Here is a 22875-nt window from a genome sequence, read left to right as displayed (position 1 = left end):
CTCATGCCTGCGTATGTACATTCACCTGTTGTCACAGCATGATCGCGTGGCGTCATTCTGACACACAGCCCATGCCAGGTGCGTGCCGCTATAAGGACGTCTTTGTAGACAACTATGTGTCGGCTAAATGAGAACGTGTCCGTGGCAGAACACATGCTGTCATGCAACTTGTGAAATATATCTCTTCGTTGAAGCAAGTTTCCACCAATGTCCACCTGACATAAACGTTGGAACCCTTGGGACCACAATTTGAAACTAAATATCTTTATATTTGAACAGTTTTTGTGATGTAATGTGAGGTAAAAGCTGTCACTTTACATCTTAAAATCATTGGCCGCAAAATATATACATGTTTGAGGACAGAGTTGTCCTTGCTTTTAAAAAATTCACTTCAAGTGAGTGATTTGCAACATGTAGATTTCATGTGTGCGTTGGATAATAATAAGCCTGATGCATTATTATTATTAAGAAATCATCTTTATGTTGTAGCTTATTGAATCTAAATGTGTACTCATACAGGTTGTTGTTTTTTACCGACTTAAACAACAAAAATCGAAAATTTTCCATAATTTTTTTGTATTTCCATAAACCATAACAACCAGTGACATCTTACCAGAAGTACAGTCAAAAGCTCTGTATCTGTAAGAGGTCAAACTGTAATTAAATAGGACAAATATATTAGATTAGAGCCAATAAGAGACAAGAAATACAGGAACAAAATAATTAGATTTTTTATTAGTAGTTCTTGTAGAAAATCAATAATTTTCTTGCTACTAAATTAGATGTTTTGTATGAGAGAGATTAAATTAGTGACCAAGAAAAGTCTTCTTGGGTGTAACTCAATTTAAAGACCACCCGACCTTTAGTGTGAGGGGGAGAAAACGAGAAGAGATTAAGAACATATAAGCAAAGTGGTGTACTTTTTCATAGATTAGCTTTTTTTTTCTTGTGAATAAGTGAATGCACTTAGCTCGTATCCCTTTTGAACTGGTCACAACCTCTAGACAAATACAACTTGTGCTCTGGTAGCTGTTATAAAGGTCAAAAGCCCAAATTGTTGGGAACCACCGCTTTACAAAATGTTCAGTGGCTGTTCAGTGTAATTCGGGCTCTCCCATGAGGGACACGATGAAACGTATTTTCTTTTGCCGTTCCCTGTCACGCTTTCACTCGTTCATAGTTATTTTAACAGTTTACCGTCCGCCTCCTCACCGCTGAAGAGACAACAGAATGAGAACCAACCACTGTCAACCTCAACATTTCCCCAGACCCCATATGGCGAGTGCTGGGAAAACATGGAGAGTTTGTAAAAACAAAGTCCACAATCATTCGAAGAGTTTTGTGTCCCGCGAGACTCCTCCCCCTCCCGACCGCATCAGGCCCCCCCCCCCCCCCCCCCCCCCCCGCAGCCGCAGTGGTTGGGGTTGGCTAATTAGAGGGTTGCCACGGGAACGGAATGGCAACTCAGCCAACGGGTGTAATGACAGGGTGAGGGAGGAGGGCGGGGTCAGATTATAGGCCCAAGTGTGCGCTGAGACGGGCTCAAAAAAGAAAAGACGAAGAAGAAGTGGGAGTGAATGTGAAATAGAATATGAAACATGAAAGTGTGAGGAGGTGAAGTAACTGTGGAACACGTGGGTCAATTAAAGGTACAAACGGAGCTGGATGTTGGATGATGGACGAGAGCAACGAGACCACAGAGGAAGGAAAAAAATGGAGGCATGAACTCAAAGTTGCGTTTTAGAGGAATGAGTGAATGACGAAGCACTTGCAATTCAGGAGTTTGTGTACTCTGGCATGGACGGTCCCGTGTATGCTTCCACATGGTAATCCTTAACAGTGTGTGTGTGTGTGTGTGTGTGTGTGTGTGTGCGTGCGTGCGTGTGTGACTTATTGTGCATGAGTGTGTTAGAAAAGGTGTCTCACAAGCCGACATTGGAAAAACTCAGCCCTGTGGTCACCATGGCAACAAACAGGAAACCCTTCCACTGGTTTTTTTTCATGCAGCCGAGCCCGGTCACCCTGACAGGCCTCTCTTTCCTCTTGTGTGGCCACTCCATTCGTAAAAAGACAAACATCCAATTGGACCACGGCTAAAAGTGGACAAAGGGAGCTCAGAGACTTAATGAGCATGTTGTATTTCAGCCTCTCGGTTTTGGGACTGACTTGCACCACATTTTGTGAAAGCAGCAAGTGGGCTCAGCAATCTGAGCAATGTCATCATATCAGCTTACACTTGGCAAAACCACCTCTGCCCAGAACCGCAGGGCACGGAGCCCCAGTTCGCCTCAAGTTCGCACCACAATGACAATACTCCTCTTTTGTCCAGCTGGTGTTGTTCCTCCCTAAGATTAAACTCAGTCCTTATTAGCATCAGCTCCGGGACACACGTGCTCGCTGTTTGCTGAAAATGTGCAGCCCTATTAAATCATGTTGTTTAGCTTCTGCTGGTATACATTTGGCATTCCTCTCAAGTCAAAAATGAGTCACTGGCATTTCCAATAGAGGTGATTCACTCATTCCTCCCTTGGATTCTGAAACCGGCTTCTCTGGCATTGTTTTTTTTACCGACTAATGGTGTGGCCAATACTGTCTTGACGCATACTTTCTGTTGCACAAACTAGGAGCAGAAGAGTACGTCTCTCTATCTTGTCCGAGTAGATGTTTGCGATCCCTCAGTTTCTAATGTGGAACGCCTCGAGCACAGCTCTTCTTACTGTCTTCTCGACCCATCATGTTTTCCATCTCCATTTAACATAATTGGTGTTCAGAGACAGTGTGGCTACTTGGAAAAATAACGTTGACCACGAGGCGATTTCTGGTGAGTTCCTGAAAGCCAACAAGTGTGCCTATTCTACCACCCACATGGACTTCTTTTGCAGAGTTTAGCAGGAAGAAAGGCTTCGCTATGCAGTTTGTTGTGTAAAAAACAAGACGTACAGTCTATTGTGCTGCAGCACTTTGAGGCAAACAAACGTCAGCGCGTTTCCATGCCCACTGTGTGACGATGCAGATCTTTTGCAGGTATGTTTACCATGTTCACCCTCTTAGATAAAGTACACATTTGTGCAGGTGTTTGGTCGTAAAACAAAAAAGTATTGGGGCAAAAATAAAAACCATGACCTGGCGATGTCACGAGAGGAAAGGTCTCAGACAGGAACTCTGGAAAATGTCCGAAAAATTGGGGTCCAGGTACTTTGTCGAGTTTGCCTTTCACAGAGGAAGAAGGCAGCAGGAGAGTGGCTGGGTCAGTCACGTTGACAACAGCAGGAACGTTTCTGGAAACTCCAGGCGAGGGGCAGAGCGCCCACTCGCTCCTGGTGACGCTTCCTGAGACTTTCCTGCTGTAGTCTCACATGGGCTCGCGCTGACATTTTCCATACATTTTTACTAAGGGACTGTCAGGAAATGTCCGGACTTCAGTGCACGTCTGAGAGCAGCTTAGGATTCACCCTCTAAGGGACCACAAATGTCTGTGCAAATTGTCAACAACACTTGTCATACACAAGTGGGACTCTCCGGCATCTCGTCTGAATAATACTGTCTTTTGTCTTTCTTTCCTGCTTTCTTTCTAGGTACCAGTATTACCTACAGGTGAAGAAAGTGGTCTTGGATGGACGTCTCCACTGCACAGTAGAGCAGGGGATCCGACTAGCAGGCCTAGCAGTACAAGGTAACGCACACACACGCCCACACACACACACACACACACACACACACACACACACACACACACACACACACACACACACACACACACACACGCATGAACAAACATCTCATGTGGATAATCTACCAGAGGGAGACAGACGGAACAAGAGAGAAGGAGTGAGCACAAACCCACACTTTCTCAGGTCATCTTGACTCCACTACCTAATATGGCTGCATACCACTGGGAGAGCCCAGTCCACTTGAGTTCCTATGGTATCAGTCCTAAACACACACAAACACGCACACATGCGCGCACACACACACACACGCACACACACACACACACACACACGCGCACGCACACACACACACGCATGCACCTGACACACACACACACACACACGCACGCACGGGCCCTCCCTCCATCTTCTCGGTCTTGTTCCTGGGTGCTGTCTGCATCTCAGGGCGGAATGTAAACAGTCAGTTAACTTATCACCAGCTCCAAGGTTAGGACCCCGGTAGCATCAGGAAGACTCTTATCTGTCGGGAGGCGAGGATCCTCCTCATGTCCGACAAACAGCAGAACAGTACTTAGGATGCACTTACAGGCTCCTTATCTGGAGGGGCTAATGGGGATGCTGCTGCATTTGCAGCCAGTACACAACAGAGCAAGACAAAGAATGAGGAACAAATCCGGGATGGATTGGTTTGCCCGTTGAGCCACGTGTCCGCCAATTGCGCTAACAAGTCCGTTTTTTTCCCCCACATAGACGTGAGAAAACAATCCAACATCTTTTAAATATTCCTTCAGCTGCATGTACAAAAAAAATGTAGCAATAAAGCAACAAAAATCTTGATATCACGTTGTGTTAGAACAAGGCAAACATTTTGTTCATGACCTGTTTTTAGAATACAAGCGACTTCTTTATGGAGAAAAGAAAATTTGAGTTTTTTTCCTTGCTGTTAGAAAGTTGACATGTTAATGCATCTTCTTGTGTTAGCATCTTTGGTAGACAAACTGTATTCGGAAGGATTAGATGAACCCTTTAGGATGGCGAACAAAAAGGTTTTCTTTTCTTTTTTTTACATGTTCAGTTCATACCACACCATTTGATACTTTTACCTTCGTACCCATGAAAATTGGTTTGTATTGTTGTTGGTTTAAAAGATTATAAAGGTTTGTGTGATCTTTCTTTTCTTTTAGCTGACTTTGGCGACTTCACTCAGTTCATGTCTCAGGACTTCCTCAGGGAGTACGTGCTCTTCCCAGTGGTGAGTCCTTAAACCTGCACTGTTCAAATAGGATTTTTTCCGTGTGTGTGTGTGTGTGTGTGTGTGTGTGTTGCCTGAAGACACACATTCTTGTGTCACCTGTGTGTGCCTCCTCCCTGAGCTAAAACCTGTGTGAGAGTTCGGACTGAGATAAAGATCCGGTGGTTACCTGCAATATGTTTGACAAAGCATTTGGGAAATAGAATAAGCTATGGCGTGTTTTAATTTAGGTCTCTCTTTCTCTTTCTCCGTCCTCACGTTGCTTCTCTTCCCGTTGTCTTCCTATTCTCCTCCTCCATGTCTGTCTCGTTCGCTGCCGCCTTCTCTTTTCCGTCAGAACTGGCCCAATGGAGACGAGGTGCTGGAGGAGTGGACCCAGAAAGTTGCTGAGGAGCACAAGAGTCACTGGTACTGTCAGCATTGTTGTGTCCCGTTCGCACGTGTGCGTCCACATGTGATAAAAGAATCAGAAAGGGTGACACTCCTGGTGCCTGTGTCTGTTTGTGCTTTCCAGTCGAATGCAGGCCGCCCAAGCAGAGCTGCTGTACATCAAGGAGGTGGAGAAACTGGACAGTTTTGGCCAGGAGAGCTTTGCTGCTAAGGTAGATGAATGACACATCACCCCCACTTCCTACACCCACACACACACACACACATTGGCCAATTTCTTTCATCGTGGGACTTCCTTTTTGAACTTACCCTTCTCCCACAGGACAACTACACCAACGATATTTTCATCGGCGTGTCTTTCATTGGGGTGTTTGTCAAACACAGAAACGGCAGATCCATCATGCTCCACAAGTAAGGCACCCCTCTGTATTCATCAGTTTTTATAGCCTGTATGAATTCTGACCCCATTTGTTATAATGACAAGAAAATATCATATTTTGTGAGGGAAAATTAAATCCTTGTTCGCCTCGCGCGTGTGTCTGTGTGTTTGCGCGCGTGTGTGTGTGACAGGTGGAAGGACATTGGTACCGTAGCGCACAACAAGTCAGCCATCACAGTGGAGATAACAAGCAAAGACGACACCATCATCTTTCACATGGTGAGTGTTGTGTCTGAAGGTGGCCGCAGCGGATACACACACACACACACACACACACACACACACACACACACACACACACACACTTTGTACAAGGTTTCCAGTGGGAAGTGCAACCGAAGAAAAAAAACCCCTCACACATTCCCACAATGTGTTAATCTAACATATCAATGTTTTTTCTTTCTGTGTTTGCATCTGCAGGAGGATATGGAAATGGCCAAGTACATCGCTCGTCTTTTCACGGCCAGACACAAATTCTACAAACAGAACAAGATCTGTGCAGAGTGAGTCTGGAGGCCACACAGAGAGGCCGGCTGAAGGCCATTAAAACATTCAAATCCAGTCTTATCTGACATTTCAATTTCCAGACGGATTCAACAACCTCTTGAGGGTTATTGACAAACTGTAATACAAAAGCAAATTGTATAACGAAACAAAGTTCAAAGTGCTTCAGTTTGTGAATCATCGCCTTGGTTGTGTCTGAACAATCCTCTGTTTCGTCACCTGATGCATCTCTTTTCTCTTCAGGCCGACCCACTCACCAGCACCGATCAGGAGGAGACCCACCTGGACCCACCGCCTCTCTCCGGTACCATCAGAAGCATTTTCTCTTTTGGATATGGTTTAGTTTTTGATTTAGTGACTAGTTTTTGCCCAGTGTTTTGACACAGTCCTGTACTGTTTATCCTAAATATTCTCTCTGGCCTGTACAAACCAGACCAGCAGCCAGGAGACAGAGGGAGAATTTCAGGGGGAAGACAGAAACAGTCTGTGGTTTCACATGTGACCCTGTTCTCCCACTCAGGGCAGCTCTTAATTGTGCCACAGAGCCTCGGTTTTAACATGGTCTGCTGGTGTGGTGGGTGTTGTTGGAAAGTTTTGCAAGGGTGTTGCTTGGGCTCATTTCCGGTGCGACAATGAAGGCAGTGATTTGCGCGTCTCCCTCCCTGCTGGCCAGACAATGGCTCAGCTAAATGTGGCACAATAGTGCTCAGATGTCCGTTTGGGGAACCGCAGGCACTGCTGGTTTACGAGTCGGCGGCCTCAGAGTCGGTCATTATCACCTGTTGTGTAGATGAGGTCAAACGGAGACTTAAGTGAAGCGTTGCCTTTACTTTGAAATGCAAGGAAAATTGAATATATTACAAATTATTTAACCGAAGAACGTTAGTGACATTTAAAAGTTTATTTAGATTCTGTTTTAATATTTGCAGATAATGATGGCACGCATAACAACTCATTACCTCTTCTTAACTGTGTTGCATGAAATGTGTTTCTTCATCCAGTCGCGTCCCCAGTCCTGTAACTTCCAGTCAATGCACTCCCAGTATGGAGAGCATTATCAGGACACACAGAGCTCTCAAGGTATGTTAAAGCAACACACACATACACACACACGCACGCACAGACACACGCACGCACAGACACACGCACGCACAGACACACAGACACACACACACACACACACACACACACACACACAAACACACACAATAACACACAATAACAAACATGTTTAGAGTAAGCTTCAGCCCCTCCAGCTCACTGCTTTAACCACAGAGTGATTTATGATTTTTTATTTTTTTCGCCTCCCTCATAAAAACTGAAGCATTTCAATGGAGCTAATTGTGCCTTTCCCGTCCGGCGTGTGACTCACAACCCGTTCTTATTTTAAATAATCTCCCAGCCAATTAGAGCCCAACGTTAGGGGTGCCGAGCGGTGACCTCATTTGTGCTTCACTCTTTCATTAACTTGTTCACACACTCCAGTCTGCTTTATAATCCGAGGATCTTCAGTCGTGCTCGACAGTAAAACAGAGCATGTGGAAAAAACATTCTGGGCGTGCTACTATGCGAGGGTGTGAGATCATTCTGGAGTGTGACCTCAGGCATCACACACACACACACACACACACACACACACACTATCTGTGTGGACAGAGATTATGTGTGTCTGCCGGCTTGTCGGCTTGAGACAGTTTCACACGAGATGAGAGAATGCTCTATTGTCAAATAAAGAGCAATAACATGCATACCACTGTCTCCCTCATTATGGTGGGATGAAAATATTTCTGTTGGTAGGAAGTGTTCAAAGTTTTTCCAAGTCGGTTGGTGCTGCTTGTGCAGCCAGAAACCAACAGTGATAATTTTTGCCACACCAGTAACACTGAGGGTGCCAAAAAGAGTGTTCATTGCTTGTGGCTTTATAACAGCTAAGGAAGCACTGGACACAAGAACCAACTTCAAAATGGGGATTGTACAAAATTGTGGTCCATGTTTATTGTTTTTTTTCTGGAAGAAAATGTGTGAAATCTCACTCTTCATCGGCTCTAATAAGTCTAGACTGGAAACGTACTTTTTTTTTATGTATGTACTTTTCCTTTGAGTTTTTTGTTCATTTCATCAACTGTTGACTGTACCAACTGTGGGAATAGTAACTAACCCTTAAAATGACGTAGAACATGGAAACACAAAAACAAACAAACAAGAACATTTTAAAATATTTGTTTGTATACTTTGTTTCATTAAGTAGATTTAGTGCATTCACAGTTGAACAACTTGAAAAGCAGTATAACTTATTGTTTATTACACTTCTTATTCATTCATTCTTCCCTACTCTTTTGCATTTTAGACAGCATTTTCCATGACGACCCCTACTACAAGTCAGAGACCAGTCTGGACCGCTGCCTGGACTTTCCTTTCCGAAATGGTACCGTGCCCAATGGAAGCATGTACAGCAGCCCCAGCCTGAGCTCCCTCAATCATTCCCAGACCTTTGTCCCGCCCTCGCCTATCTCCTCCAACCTCAGCATCCCCAGCAGTGAGCTCATGCGGCCCGACTACATCCCCAGCCACCGCCACAGCGCCATCATTGCTCCATCCTACCGTCCCACGCCCGAGTACGATGCTGTCATGAGGCAGAAGCGGCGCATGCTCCCTGCTCACCATGATCTCCACAGCCAATCGCTGCGCAGTCTGAACATCAGTAATGCATGTGCCTACCGCCAGCCTGAAGCTCTGGTGTATAGCCAGCCAGAGATGAGGGAGAGGGGCCCCTATCATGGCCTGGGGCCCAGCCCCGGACCTTACACGCCACAGGTAGAGTTGGGTTGAATAGATTCTGCTGCTGTTTGATTTGATCGTTTTTTTGCTTGTTTTCACAGCTATTTTGTGTCTGTCCACATTGCAGATCAGCTACAGTAAGCCGGTTTCGCATGGCCCTCATCAGGGAGGACCAGCCAGCAGCCAGGGCCCCTGTCACTCACCCTTTGTCAATGGCGGCGGAGGCAGCGGCGGAGGTGGAGGTGTAGGAAGCTCCATCTCTCACACTGTCAGCACACCTGAGTTGGCAAATACTAAACAACAGGGGACCAGTGCGGGAAGCTATGCAGCCACAGCCAACATGCTGAGGAATCACATGTCGCGGCCTCCTCCACCTTACCCCTCCAGCTCCTTCCGCCCGGCCACCAGTACACCGGACCTGGCCAGCCACCGCCACCGCTGCATCGGGGGCAGCAGTCCGGAGCTGGTTACCCGCATGGTGCAGCTGTCGGTCAAGACCTTTCAGCCGGACAGCTCAGCCGTTGTGCACCAGTCCCTGCAGGAGGTCAGCGAACCATTAACTGCAGCTGCTAAGCACCGCTCCACTCTGGGCAAGAGGCACAGTATGGAGGTGATCAGCAGCATGAGAGGCGGAGGCGGAGGGATGGAGGGCATGGTGATGAAAGGCATGAATGCTCCGCTTCATCGGAGGAATACTCTCAGAGAACATGTGATGCCGCCTCAGCCTCAGCCTCAATCCATTCCTCAGCCCCAGCCCCAAACCCCTCAGTCACAACCGCAGCCCCAGCCTCCACTTCAGCAGACAAAGGAGTTGCCCAAGCAGATGCCTGCCCAGAAAGCACCCGAGGCCTCTGTAACTCCACCTCCAGCAGTGGCTTACCAGCATCAAAAAACTCTTTCCAATGCCACCATGCTCATACACAGTAGTGAGAGTGAAGAAGAGGAGGAGGAGGAAGAGGAGAGACCAGAGCTGGATGTTCAAATCCCAGGTTTCAACGAGGACATCAGCATCAGCGCTCAGCTCCAGGCTGCTCTGGCCAAGCTGCCCAACAAACCCCCTCCAGAGTATCCGGGTCCTCCTAGACCTCCTAGTAATGCTCAGATCCGCAACCACGGCCACAATCACAACCACACTCACCAACACAACCACAATCAGGGACCACAGAGCAACCAGGGGCAGATGGACCCAAACCAAGCCCAGGGCAGAGCGCTCAAAACTGGGCCGAGCCAGGGTGGTGGCGGGCCTGGAGGAGGTTGCGGTGCAGGTGCAGGCGGGACACTGACCCGAGGGGATCAGGGTGGGGTGAATGGAGCAGTTTTAGGTCCATCCATCTCCGAACCGGACCTGACCAGTGTGAAGGAGAGGGTCAGGAAGGAGCCAGTGAAAGAGAGGCCGGTGTCCGAGATGTTCTCCCTGGAGGACAGCATAGTGGAGAGGGAAATCGCTCAAAGGGTAAGAAAAATCATGCGGTAATTCACCCAAACATCCTGACACCCTTTAATTCATACTTTGATATATGCCAGTGCCAACTTTTTTAATGTGAAGATTATCTGCTGTTCTATGATTTCAGATAGAAAAGATGATGATGTTGTGTCAGGAACAGGCCCGACCATGTCATTTTAGATAACAGCATTTACCCAAGCTTCAAACACGATGTCAAATCATGATCAAAGCAGATATTCGCAGATATAATTCAGCAGAAAAAAGCAGAACACCATCCTTGTTACTGTACAAATGTACCCACCAAACCAGTCCACTTTTAAAATGTTACAGTCTGTTGTTTGCTTGGTAATTTCATGGCTCCTGATTAGCAGTAATCCGGGGGTTCAGCACCTGAGAGGGGAGCACTAGGCTCTGAGTCTCCCCATGCAGCTAAACCCCTATAAATCCCTCGGATTATTCTTCGGGTTCGGTGTGCTTGTGATGGTTGGCTCTTTGTTGTCAAGGGGCAAACATTTGACACAGCGCCACACTCCAGGTATAAGCTAAATCATGTAATCGCTTCATTCCTGTTTGCGACGAACGGAGCCCAGTTGAAAACCTGACCAGGTGTGGCTGTTTATGGTGCGGTTTGAGCTTCTGCAGTTACCAAAAACATTTTTGCGTTACTTCTACCCAAAACTCCAAAGCCGATACTTCTCATTCCTCCCAAGTGGTTTATCTCGTATATAGAGGGGGCATCCCCTAGTGACACCCGAGCTGTTGCTTTGACTGTCGCACAGGGAAGGAAGTAGGTGGAGAGGGGAAGGGTGGAGCTGTCCTGGAGGTTTAATAGCATCAGAGATTAGGAGAGGTAATCCCTGGTGCACGGAGGGGACTGTGCAATGTGGGTCAGAGTTTGGTAGACAGAGACAGAGTCGGGGTGACAGAGGGACACCGTTGGTTCTCGTAAACGATAAGGAGGCTGAAGAGGTAGGTGGGAACAAACCAAGGGTCGAAAGAATGAAAGAAATGTATGCGACAGAGCAAGGATGAAAGGAGAAATTGAAGGAGATGATAAGATGGATAAGAAGGTACAAGTCAAGGCCAAAGAGGCTTTGTATGCAGAGATTGTTAGTTCACACCTTTCGACAGAACACAAGGGGATTGGTACGTCCCAGTTGGCCCTGGACACATGCACGTCCAACTCTCCCCGCCCACTTACACACACACACACACACACACACACACGCCGCACACACACACGCCGCACGCAGGCCATGGCAGGTCAGTCAGTCCTGGAAATGCTGCCGGTACCTGTAACCATGACACCGGGATTTTCCTCTCTCTTGAAGACGCTGGAGAGACAGAAGATGTCCGTGGACTCCATGAAGAGGCCGCTGATGATGGCCACCCTCAACGGCCTCTACGTGACCCGGATGCCCGTCCCCAAGAGTCCCCCAGAGGAAGGCGCCAAGGCTGCCACCGACGAACGGGTAAGAGCCTGAGTGTCGAGTTGTTTTGGTCGGAAAGATTTCACGACTTTAAATGTGCGTTAAGAATGTCACAGTTTTCCTTCCTTTTTTTTTTTTTGCCTGTTTTCTCAGTTGGACAGAATGTGCTAATAATTGGTAGATGACTTTGTTCGCAGCCTCTGTTGCAGGCTTAGTCTCTCTCAAATTCTTGTGATTTTTTTTTGATCCTGCAGACGCAAAGCAAACCTTTTCAGAGCTTCCCTTTCACTCACGACTGCTCAAACAGAATGTTAACAGACAAAATCAGACCGCACTGGATTTTTTTTTTTACAGATTCTTCTTATTCTGGATTAGTAATCCTTTCATTCATTAAGAAAAATTCAAGAACTGTCAAAGGCCGAATTTTACATTTTTTTTTAATTTTGTCTTTTTTATTATTAGAGGATCAAAGTCATGGGAAGACATTGTTTTCAACAGCGGCTTTCTCACCTGTCGACAAAGACGTTTGACTGATGGTTGTCGAGACAAAACTCAGAAACGGTCCCTGATAATCAAATTAATCTGAAGAATTTTCCTTCCCAAGTTCTGCCTGTTTGCTTCCCCTTTCGAGTGCAGAGACGTGAAAAACCAGCCTTTGTCCCGACTGTTGCTAAGCTAACGGGGGCGAGCCCTAAGGGGGCTGTGGAACGCGTGGCATGGCGGTGCTTATCGCCTCTGGGCCCGTCGGTATGTCAAGAATGTGACCCGAGAGAGAGAGAGCAGGCAGGCCACAGAGAAAGAGAGAGACACACACTGACGCTGCTCCCTCAAACATGACTGGCCTAACAAATACATAGCCCCACAGGGGTGAACACCACCGCTGGACATTCTGCTCTTTAACAGATGTGTTGATGCATCATAGAAAGCTTTCAGTGGTTAAAGTCAGTATTCAGCTGTGAGTTACGAAAATGTGGACGTATAATTTTGAGGACATTTCTGGATTCTCCTGGTCTGAATGGTCACTTGGGTATGGTGGAATGTAAAACGGATAAAAGCTCTTAGGGGACTGAAAGAGAAACCCCTGAATAATGTGTTGCTTGGTATTCAATGACTAACCCCCCCCCCCTCCCCTCTCTCCATCTCTTTCTCTCCAGTGTAAGACCTTGGAGTTGAAGCTGGAAGAGGAGCGGGTCTTCACTGAGTACGAGCATGTGCCCAAGAGGAGGGCAAACTGTGCCCTCACCACAGCAACTCTGCCCGAAAACACCGAGCGCAACCGCTTCCGTGACGTCGTTCCATACGAGGAGAATCGGGTCGAGCTTGTGCCCAACAAGGAGAACAACACAGGCTACATTAATGCCTCACATATCAAGGTGTGCTAATACAGTAGGGGTCAAATGTACAATAAGTGTAAAAAAAAAAAAGGGAAGAAGAAGGAATTTGGGAATGATTCTTGTAATCCAGACTGTTATGTAACTGATTTGATGCCCTCACGAGGGATGGGAACCATGAAAACAATGTACAAGTATATCTAAGTATGCCCAGAATGTAAAATCAGAATCAGGAGAATAATGATTTATACTGGGGAAATGTAGGTCAAATGTAGAAGTAGAATATGCTTCATAAAAAGTGCTTGATGTTAATGAAGTTCATGTGCACGGCGCACACAGCGATCATGCAACGTTAATTGAAACAAAGGGTGTAAACTTGATACATTCAGCTCTCTGCCGGTCTTTGTTGTGGTCATTTCTAAGTGGGGAAAGGCTTGGAGGCGAGGATGAAAGGCAGCTATTGAAGGCTGTTTGGGCCTTTAAGCTCACAGAGCTTGTGGAATTCCCAAAGAATGTGGTCCAAACTCCAAACCCTCTTAAGTCAGCCTGAGCTGCTCTCACCAGCCGCCCTATTCATGCTTAGTTGCAAATAGTGCGCGCGCACAAGCTTGTGTGTATGCGATGAGTTTGCGTTTCGCGTGTATTTGCAGCCCAGGGTGCGATCACCACGCCGAATCGCTGCCTATCACGGAGTAACCCTCTTACAGCGCCCCCCCCCCCCCCCCCCCCTTCCGTCATTTAAGGTAGCTGCAGCAGAACAAAAGACCTTGTTTATTCCCCATTCCGTCTCCTAATACTGTGTTTACCGTCACGAGGTTGCCCCGGGGAATCAGCCGGGACATTCTCATGATGTAACCGCACAGCGTTTCAGAAATGGGAAGTGTTTCAGTGCTGCGTGTGGCCTCATGATTATCAATGAGGGAAAACGAAAGAAAGTGAGAGGAGAGGAGTCGATCGTTTTATAAATGAGCAAAAAAATGGGTCTTGGATGTGGACATAGATAAGGTGTTTATGCTGCCCTCCAGTGGCGGATTACAGTATTGAGGGGTAAATGTAATATTTTTTTTATTTGAGTTTTGTTTGCACTGCGGTCACTGTACTGTGCAGTAATTGATTGTCTGTGTGTGTGTGTGTGTGTGTGTGTGTGTGTGTGTGTGTGTGTTTTCCCAGGTGATGATCAGAGGGGAGGAGTGGCACTACATTGCCACCCAGGGCCCGCTCGCCAACACCTGTGCCGACTTCTGGCAGATGGTCTGGGAGCAAGGGGTCAACGTTATCGCCATGGTTACTGCAGAAGAGGTACACGCACACACACATGGCACCCGCAGATGTGAATATTTCTCAGCGGGCAACAGCTGGCGAACGTCTGTCTGTGTGAAATCTGATGAGAGAAAAAGAGAGAGAGAGAGAGTGTGTGTGTGTGTGTGTGTGTTCTCTCATCCAATCACCAATCAATACTCACCCTCCACACTCTTCCATCCAGGAGGGCGGCCGGTCCAAGAGTCACCGTTACTGGCCTAAACTGGGCTCCAAACACAACTCGGCCACTCACGGCAAGTTCAAGGTGACCACCAAATTCCGCACGGACTCGGGCTGCTATGCCACCACGGGGTTAAAGGTCAAACACCTGCTGTCTGGCCAGGAGAGGACTGTCTGGCACCTGCAGTACACCGACTGGCCCGAGCAGGGCTGTCCGGAGTACGTCGTGGGATTCCTCTGTGAGTGGGACTGTGTCATTATTGCCATAATCAGTTTGTGTTCATTTAAAAAAAAAAAAAAAACATAAGAAGGGAGTGAGGAAACTATCACTTTGCCTTCATAATTTAACACCAATTCATCAAAGTTAAATCAAGAAATTACAAGATATTCCCATTCCCTTTGAAGACAACACACGCTCTGCAGTTTTTATTATACAAAGAGTGTTCACAACAGTTAACAAGTCTCCTTTCTCTCCCTTCAGACACATTGCCTACATCTTACCTTTGTCGCCTTCTTCTTCTTCTTCTTCTTCTTCTTCTTCTTCTCCCCTGCAGCCTACCTAGAGGAGATCCAATCTGTACGGAGACACACTAACTCCATGCTGGACACCTCAAAGAGCCTCAATCCTCCTGTGGTGGTGCACTGTAGCGCCGGGGTGGGTCGCGCCGGTGTGGTCATCCTCACCGAGCTCATGATCAGCTGCCTGGAGCACAACGAGGTGGGTGGACAGTGGGGCGGGGGTCCTACACTCATTGTTGGTAAATCAAGAGTCCGAGTCGGGGGTCTAGTTGATTGTTGTATTAAGTCATTGCATGGAGCAAATTTACATGGTTGAGAAAAGGTTTACATGACAAGCAATGACGTGTAAATGTTATTGTCTTGACATGAAACTACATCTATCAGGAGTTGAGATTTTGGTCATATCGCACTGTATCTTGAATGAAAAACATATAAATAGGACTTCAATTTATAGGATGCGATTTAAAAGCAGAATACAATGGATTAATACATAAAAATCTGCGAAAGCCGAGTTGTTTGAAAGAAGAGATCATCTTCAAACACTTTCTACTGAATGAGCCAACCAGGTAAATCCAGGTATTATCAATCTTTTGAGATTTTCCGGCAGTATTCTCAAATGGGCTCACTCGGCCATTCTCTGGAAATCTTACCAGGGGGCTGAAAGGAAAAGTTCTGTAAAATGTCCTGAGCAACATTTGCTGGCATTCTCACATACAGCCCCCTCCCTCCTCTAGCTGATATACATACATGTGGTCTTTCTTTCTTTGTATTTCTCGTCTTTTTTAAAATCCCTTTCCTTTTGTCTCTTCTTCGCTTCTCTTCAGCCAATGGAGGTTCCCGCCATGTTGTCGGAGCTGAGGCAGCAGAGGATGCTGATGGTGCAGACCATCTCCCAGTACAAGTTTGTCTACCAGGTCCTCATCCAGTTCCTCAAGAATTCCCGCCTCATCTGAGTGTGGGGCTCCTGAACTTTGACCTTAGGTTGTGTGGCAGAATGGCAGCAGATGGCGACGGCGGTACTTAAATGTAAGCATGAGGACTGATACAGCTCATATGACTGAGAGCCTCCGTTTGGAAGCAGATGCAGTGAGACACGACTCCAGTATCATCTTGAGTTTCCTGTGTGGCAGTTGGAAGTTGTGAAAAAACTCACCTCATGGGAGGAAACGATTTTTGTCGGCCCGTATCCAAACTGATGGCAATCCCCACCGGTCAGTGTGTTCACATTTCATTCTTTCGTCCTCTGGGATTTACTCTCGGACCTGCTCTTTCTGCGTGGAGCGTGCATGTTTGTGCTGTTTCTCCGTGCAGGTCAGGTGAATAAGCGGCTTATCTCTCCTGCAGGCGTGACAGTGTTTGTCCATCTAGGTGGCCTGTGTGCTCTTGAGATTTTCTCGAGAAATCAATTCTCCGTCACAGTTTGGAAAGATTGCCTGGCCAGCTACTTTTCACCTTCATTATTTTTGCCATGATCAGAAATGGCATGATGCTGCGTGAACAGTAGGTGGCAGCAGTATTATTACTTAACTCTTAGTATACTCTGAAACGGTTTGCCAAACAAAATTATCCTTTAAATCACTGTTCTAAAATGTTCCTTTATTTTTAACAGAGTATTGATTAATACAGCAAATATTTACTTCAACATTGTAACTCATTTTTTTTATTTATTTCTACAAACATTGATGTCACCTTTGCCATTGAATAGAGCATCGACAAGCATGTTGGATCTTTTGACCTCGTCCTAATTTTAACGTTTTTTGCGGAAATCCTTCCTTTTGACTCCCAAAAGCGTTCTTCCTGTTTTCCTTCGGAGGTTTCCTTAATTAAAACATTTCTATTAAGATTCCACTTTCACATGCAAACACACACGCGCGCGCAACGTTCATTTCAACAATTATTTGTTTTCTTGAATCACAGCTTCTTTCAGATTAATGTCTTGCCACATTTGTTTTCACCTTAAAGCATTTCTAAATTGGAGATAATTTATAAATGTAACTTCGCCGTGTGTGTATATGCGGTCAACAGGGAACCGTGTCCTTGTATACAGAAGATACTGTTATGCCTTATTGAAACATGAAATGAGAACCTGCCCGTCTGATCCTGGGATTTGAAAACTAAATTCCGTTTTTTTTTTACCTCCAAAGATTAAATTTTTATAGTTTGTGTTTCAAACTTAAAACATTTCAAATCCTTTACCTAATGCTCAGGTAAAGTTTTGGCAGTAGGAGAATGCTGATGTTTTCTAAGGACACAACCGTCTTTAGTGTGTACTAATCTGATCCAAACCCAGCAAATTACTGTGTCTCAATCCTGTTTATAAAATCACTTAGTGAAGAATTTCTTACATCATACCTTTTCTTCCGAAATGTAATGCTACGCCAACTGTGTCCAAAATAACTTTGTACATAATGGGCATCTGAGAAAAAAAGATTTCTACAAATGTTTTATATAGTTTTTTTTTCTTTCGTTTTTTGACTTGGTACCCCAAAAATACCGCAACATAATAAACTATGCATGCATTTTTATATTTCAATGTATATATTCTCAGATAAGTATAAGCTCTCTCTCGATAAGTGTTTTGTTGCACTTCAGTTCTCTTTATGACAGTATTTTTCTCACAAAGCATTCCACTGTTTGTTAATATTTAATTTTTCCCCTCAATTCTCTTTTCTCTTTTGTTTTTTTTTTTGGCAAAACTCATTTCAAAGTATGTGTACATATTTTTTGTATATGTGTTTTCAGTGCATCAAGACTTTTTGTTTTTCTCTCCCCAGACATGTATGAAGCTGTCATACTTGCTTATTATGCAATAAAGCCTTATTTTCTTTAAGACTGTGGACACAAAATAATTAATTCAGGAATTGTAAAACAATTTTCTTTCACCTCGGTACACTGTGTGTGTTGTTGAAGACATTCATGAGCACACAGCTGTGACAGAAGATGGCAATGCAAACAGTTCTCCATTGAGCCCTCTGTTGTGGAGCTTTAATAGGCCCCTTGTGGTGAGGCAGCTGACTGGGAGCTTTGTTGCATTGACCCCCTACACATAAATGTAAACATCTTGACTCAGTTGGATGACAGGGTCCAGCTGATGCGTTAGGCGCGAGCCAAAACAAATATGAAATCATTGACAGTCTGTTAAAATAACTTCTCAAATGTCTTATGATCAACACGTGAGTACAAAGTTATTTTTACAAAGTCAGCTTTTCACTCTGGCTCCACAAGGTACAAAAGTATTCTGCACACAAATTAAAATTGCTGCATATATAACACTGACGTAAAAATTAATCCTCCAAAAGTCCATAAATAAAACAAGTCCATAACAACATGAACACACTGTCATCTTTGCTCCAGTTCCAAAGCGTAGAAAGTGCCTACAGTTCTGTAATGCTCCTCCTATGCAGTCCTTAGAGATCAGCCACGTTCCCTCATATGTTTTCGTCCCTCTTCATTTTTGTGTCATCTCGTTGCGCAACTCAGTCACGTAGTAGTGATCTTTTCCGTGAGCGACTTCCATAATGGCCATTGCCTGAGGGCAAACATAAATCTTTTAAAAACATATAACATGGAAATATGTACATTATTTAGAGGTTTGATGGGTATTAACTGCACTACTTCTCTGCTACCAGCTGGGTATCAGGAAGTATTCTCAATTCATTGATCACACTTTCCTGTTTCAGACCAAATTATATTTAGTTGAAGTACATAAATGGCTGCTTGTCAAAAAATATCTTTACTTTTCTTGCGCTAGTATCACTAACATTTCAAATGATACCCATGGCCTAATGTTTATCATTCATGATTTTGCCAAGGGAAGATTAACGTTATCTGTAGTAAGTGGACATGGTGTGAGAGTCTTGTCAGAAAAAAATAATAATAATAATCAGAGAATGTCAGAATGTCATTACCTTCTTGAGAGCGCTAATCCCCATCGAGTGCTTCTCCCACCCCATGTACAGTCTGCCCAACTTCAGGTACATGGAGGACACATTCAGGGAGTAGGGAGGATAAAGCTGCCTGCAAGGGACATTTCGTACCAAGTTAATTTACCTTAAACCCGAATAATTGATCTCGAAAATACTTTTGATGTTAAAAAAGTTTGCAAATAATCGTATTGCACAGATATCACATGAGAACCCAATGTCCTTATTTCCTCTGCTGAAATTGCATCTTCTCCCTGTACTGTTCACTGTAATCAAAGTGAACGTAGAATGTGAAAACATTTTTTATATATTGAAAAGCGGGTATAACATTTTGCCAGGGGAGTGAAGAGTACTAGAATATCCTACTCGAGTGAGTGAAAGTGGGCAGAACATGACTTAACAGCACTCCAGTGACTATTGTACTTCTTTGAAACGGATGAACTCGTAAGAGACAGATACAAAAATAAATAAAATGTAATCAGCAAAAGGCTGAGTTATCGTGAGTATTAGTTCTGCGTCAAACTCTCCTCCCTGTTAAAAATGATCTGTCCTGTGGGAAATTAGAAAGACAAGTTCATCAAAATTAAGTTACGTGAAATAATTAACCAATTTTAGAAAGTAATAAAAACAAAACGGTGTGTTTTTGAGGTTTCACTGTTTCTTAGTACTTGTAAGGCTTGAGGATCTTCTCGCCATATCTGATCGCTCCTTCTGGATCTTCCATGTAAAGACAAACCCCCATGGCCTGGTACATCATGTGGAGCATGTAGACATTAGAGTCGTCGAAGACGGCGCCCATCTCCTCCAGGCTCTGTTCACACATCTCCAGCAACTCACTAGGTGGTGCAACGGAGTCAAGGCCACATGAACACAAGCTGAGGTTTGAACTGAAACAGCCACTGGTCAGACATTCACATGTTGAGTCTGGGAAACTACTCTGCTGAAGATGGAAGTCTTCAATGAGGAACTAAATGAGTAAATTACAACTTAAACCTGACAATTATTTACCAAAATCACTCAATCACTTAAAACTAGTGATAAAATGCACATAGTAAATTGTAAGCAGGGGAAAGTGAAGTTTAATTTCTGGTTAATAAGCTTGATAAACATGAAAGGTAATACAATTTTGTAATCTCTGTTGTACTTTCGCAGGTTTCTTGATATAAAACAATGAATAAGTGCAGACAAATAGTGCAACACAAGAGACTGTGTTATTTAATGGCTTTAAAGGATATGTTTTATGTGTTTGGAGGCTCGGAACTCTCTGATGGCTTTCCTGGCATAGCGCACCATGTTGCTGATGATCTCCGGCTCAATGGGGTCCCTCTGCTTACGAACTTTCAACTTTGTCTTATCCTGTTGGTGAGGACAGAGCCAGAGCATGAGAGTCAACTGACCCAACTTGTGGGATAAACAGCGTTTCTGTTAATTCAGCTTTTTTTTTTTTCTTACTCTGGACTTGCTTTTACATTCCTGGCAGTCACAGGTGAAATAATAGGACTCTCTCAGACGGTTGTTGCGGTCATCTGTTGGATAAAGGAGGTCTATGTAGCTGATGAGCACCTGAAAGTTGAAATGACACATGAGGACACAGCAAATGAGACACCAAATAATGCTCACTGTACGTTCTTGTCAAATTTCCTCTTCTCTTTAACAAACTTTTTATGTGGTATGGTTTGCAATAGTTTTCTAATTAAAATGTGAAACTTTTTTCTAAGGAATATTTCAAAATTTGGGGGAAATACACTGCATGAGTTAGAAGAGAAAAAATAAATTCAATGGTGGACACCAGGATGCCACTTCTCCCGGCCAATAAATAGTCCTGCACATAGCCCCCATAAAACCCTCATAAAAATCACAGCGTGTCGTTTTTACACTGTGGATTTATGTTGTATATGAATATAATCTATAGTATATAATGTGTTCATTAGTAACCTTTAAAAGTGCTTTTAGGAAGATTCTGTTTTTACCTTGGGACAGAGTTTCCCCCCATTTTCTAGTCTTTATGCTGTATTTTTATATTCAACAACAGATTGAAAGAATGACATTAATTCTGTCAACTGAAAAGTGAAAAGGATGTAGAAAACACTGTGTCATTTAACATAAAACACTGACTGTTCCTTGTACGTAAGTTAATGGATCTTTTTGCAATGGTCTGATGAAGCTGATGCACCAAATCAAATCAAGTTCACAGACAGACTGTAATATAATCAACAAATATTTCACACACTCAGCCGACTTGTAAGAAACACAGCCCTCCTCCGAACATACACACATGCGCTTGAAAAAAACAAAAACAAAAAACAGGACCCAACCCCCAGCTGTCCCCTTCGCTCACTTCATCTCCAGGCTTCATGTTCTTTACGGCCCGAATCTCAGCTGACGTCCCCTTAAATGTGACAATGACGCTGGGAAGGCAGCTGTGGTTAATCAGTGCCACACTGTGGGTTGAGACAGAGAAGAGAAAGAACGAGATTAGAATAAAAATATCACTCTCTACTTTCCCTTCCTTAAAATGGATGAGGTGGGAGCGTTGAGACTTAAATTTCTCCGAGCAATGATAAAACAGTGACATAACCACTTTATTTTTTAAGTGTTATGCTACAACTGTGCCTACAGAGAGGCCTTGAGTGTCCCTGAAATATGTTAGCAACCTTGCCATTACCTGGGTGGCAGGCTGCAAATAGCTCAACAAGGTGCTGAGAGGGCAAATTCACCTTCACACAGCCAATTTTAAAACTCAACACCCACCGCCACAGCAGGGAGCCGACTTTACCACCAAAACACCAACTGGAGAAGAAACGTTGTCTCGTCAGGCCTCTGTGCATAGCTGGTAACTGCTTCAAGTTGCTTTTTAATACTGACGTTTAAGTCACACCACTGGTTAATGTACGAACAGATTTCCCCAACATGTCCGTATGACAGGCGTACGGTCGAAGACACATTGTATTAAGGATGTTGATGGCATCTGCAATATGAAAGGTGCCATTTGTAAACTTCCTCTGCTCTGAAAGTGGTGGAGTGTTTACAGGGCATGATGTTATAACAAGACCTCTGAGCAGTGCAACTTCTTCAAGAGCTCCCCTGTCCTGATGCAGATACATTGAGCTACTCAATCTCACAAAGCCATGAAATTAATCTGAGGTCAACTAAAGAAAAACAAGAACACTGAACAGCTTTGTAAGGAAAAAGGAGGGGAGAACATACTTAGCCTACATACATGTGTTTTTGAAACAGGACTAAATGAAAATGGAATCGTATGAATGCATGCGAGTTTTCCTCCTTACTCTGGGTAGACTGCAGTACCCAAGTGGGATAGTTCATCATCCTCTATGGTGAAACCATTACAGGCGACCTGTTGAGCAAAGGACACAGAGCAGAGGAAGAAAAGGTGCTTGTATGTAAAAAAAAAAAAATCCTCCTTTGCCTGTTTTACAGTGAATCATAGATATTGCCTTCTGTGTTTTGAGGATAGGGACATGGTACCTGGGAGAAAAGCGTGAGCAGGTCTTTGTGGTCGGGAAAGTCCAAGTGTTTGGAGTAAAAACGATGGAGTCTGGCAACGTCTGCTTCGTTCATCTCTCGTTTCTCGTTATCCACATCCTCGATGTCTGTTACAGAAAGAGGGGCAAACATTTGGAACTGATTGTATTAGTTTGATGTCATTTTTCAACTTGAATTCACCCAGACTTTGTAGGAAATCTTATCTTCACAC

General features: G+C 44.6%; 2 protein-coding genes across 2 annotated transcripts in view; one reads left to right on the top strand and one right to left on the bottom strand.

Moving 5' to 3' along the window:
• The window catches only part of LOC118290335 (tyrosine-protein phosphatase non-receptor type 14-like), a 34825-nt gene extending 16758 nt beyond the window's left edge, over window positions 1–18067 (top strand). Inside the window, exons 4-20 of the mRNA XM_035617930.2 lie at window positions 3576–3673; window positions 4856–4923; window positions 5261–5331; window positions 5438–5525; window positions 5636–5724; window positions 5884–5971; window positions 6173–6255; window positions 6500–6560; window positions 7258–7336; window positions 8604–9070; window positions 9162–10487; window positions 11810–11950; window positions 13063–13281; window positions 14410–14538; window positions 14723–14957; window positions 15273–15436; window positions 16062–18067. Of these exons, the coding sequence (XP_035473823.1) occupies window positions 3576–3673; window positions 4856–4923; window positions 5261–5331; window positions 5438–5525; window positions 5636–5724; window positions 5884–5971; window positions 6173–6255; window positions 6500–6560; window positions 7258–7336; window positions 8604–9070; window positions 9162–10487; window positions 11810–11950; window positions 13063–13281; window positions 14410–14538; window positions 14723–14957; window positions 15273–15436; window positions 16062–16190 (3535 nt within the window). The 3' untranslated portion in view covers window positions 16191–18067. The remainder of the gene's footprint in view (window positions 1–3575; window positions 3674–4855; window positions 4924–5260; window positions 5332–5437; window positions 5526–5635; window positions 5725–5883; window positions 5972–6172; window positions 6256–6499; window positions 6561–7257; window positions 7337–8603; window positions 9071–9161; window positions 10488–11809; window positions 11951–13062; window positions 13282–14409; window positions 14539–14722; window positions 14958–15272; window positions 15437–16061) is intronic.
• Window positions 18068–18098: 31 nt separating this feature from the next.
• The window catches only part of smyd2b (SET and MYND domain containing 2b), an 8324-nt gene continuing 3547 nt past the window's right edge, over window positions 18099–22875 (bottom strand). Inside the window, exons 5-12 of the mRNA XM_035617932.2 lie at window positions 22647–22771; window positions 22448–22515; window positions 21499–21601; window positions 20613–20723; window positions 20396–20516; window positions 19829–20003; window positions 19146–19254; window positions 18099–18766 (exon numbers count right to left, since the gene is read on the bottom strand). Of these exons, the coding sequence (XP_035473825.2) occupies window positions 18686–18766; window positions 19146–19254; window positions 19829–20003; window positions 20396–20516; window positions 20613–20723; window positions 21499–21601; window positions 22448–22515; window positions 22647–22771 (893 nt within the window). The 3' untranslated portion in view covers window positions 18099–18685. The remainder of the gene's footprint in view (window positions 18767–19145; window positions 19255–19828; window positions 20004–20395; window positions 20517–20612; window positions 20724–21498; window positions 21602–22447; window positions 22516–22646; window positions 22772–22875) is intronic.

Source organism: Scophthalmus maximus, chromosome 18 (assembly GCF_022379125.1).
Source record: "Scophthalmus maximus strain ysfricsl-2021 chromosome 18, ASM2237912v1, whole genome shotgun sequence".
NCBI lineage: Eukaryota > Metazoa > Chordata > Actinopteri > Pleuronectiformes > Scophthalmidae > Scophthalmus > Scophthalmus maximus.
This window is presented reverse-complemented; position numbering and strand designations above follow the sequence as displayed.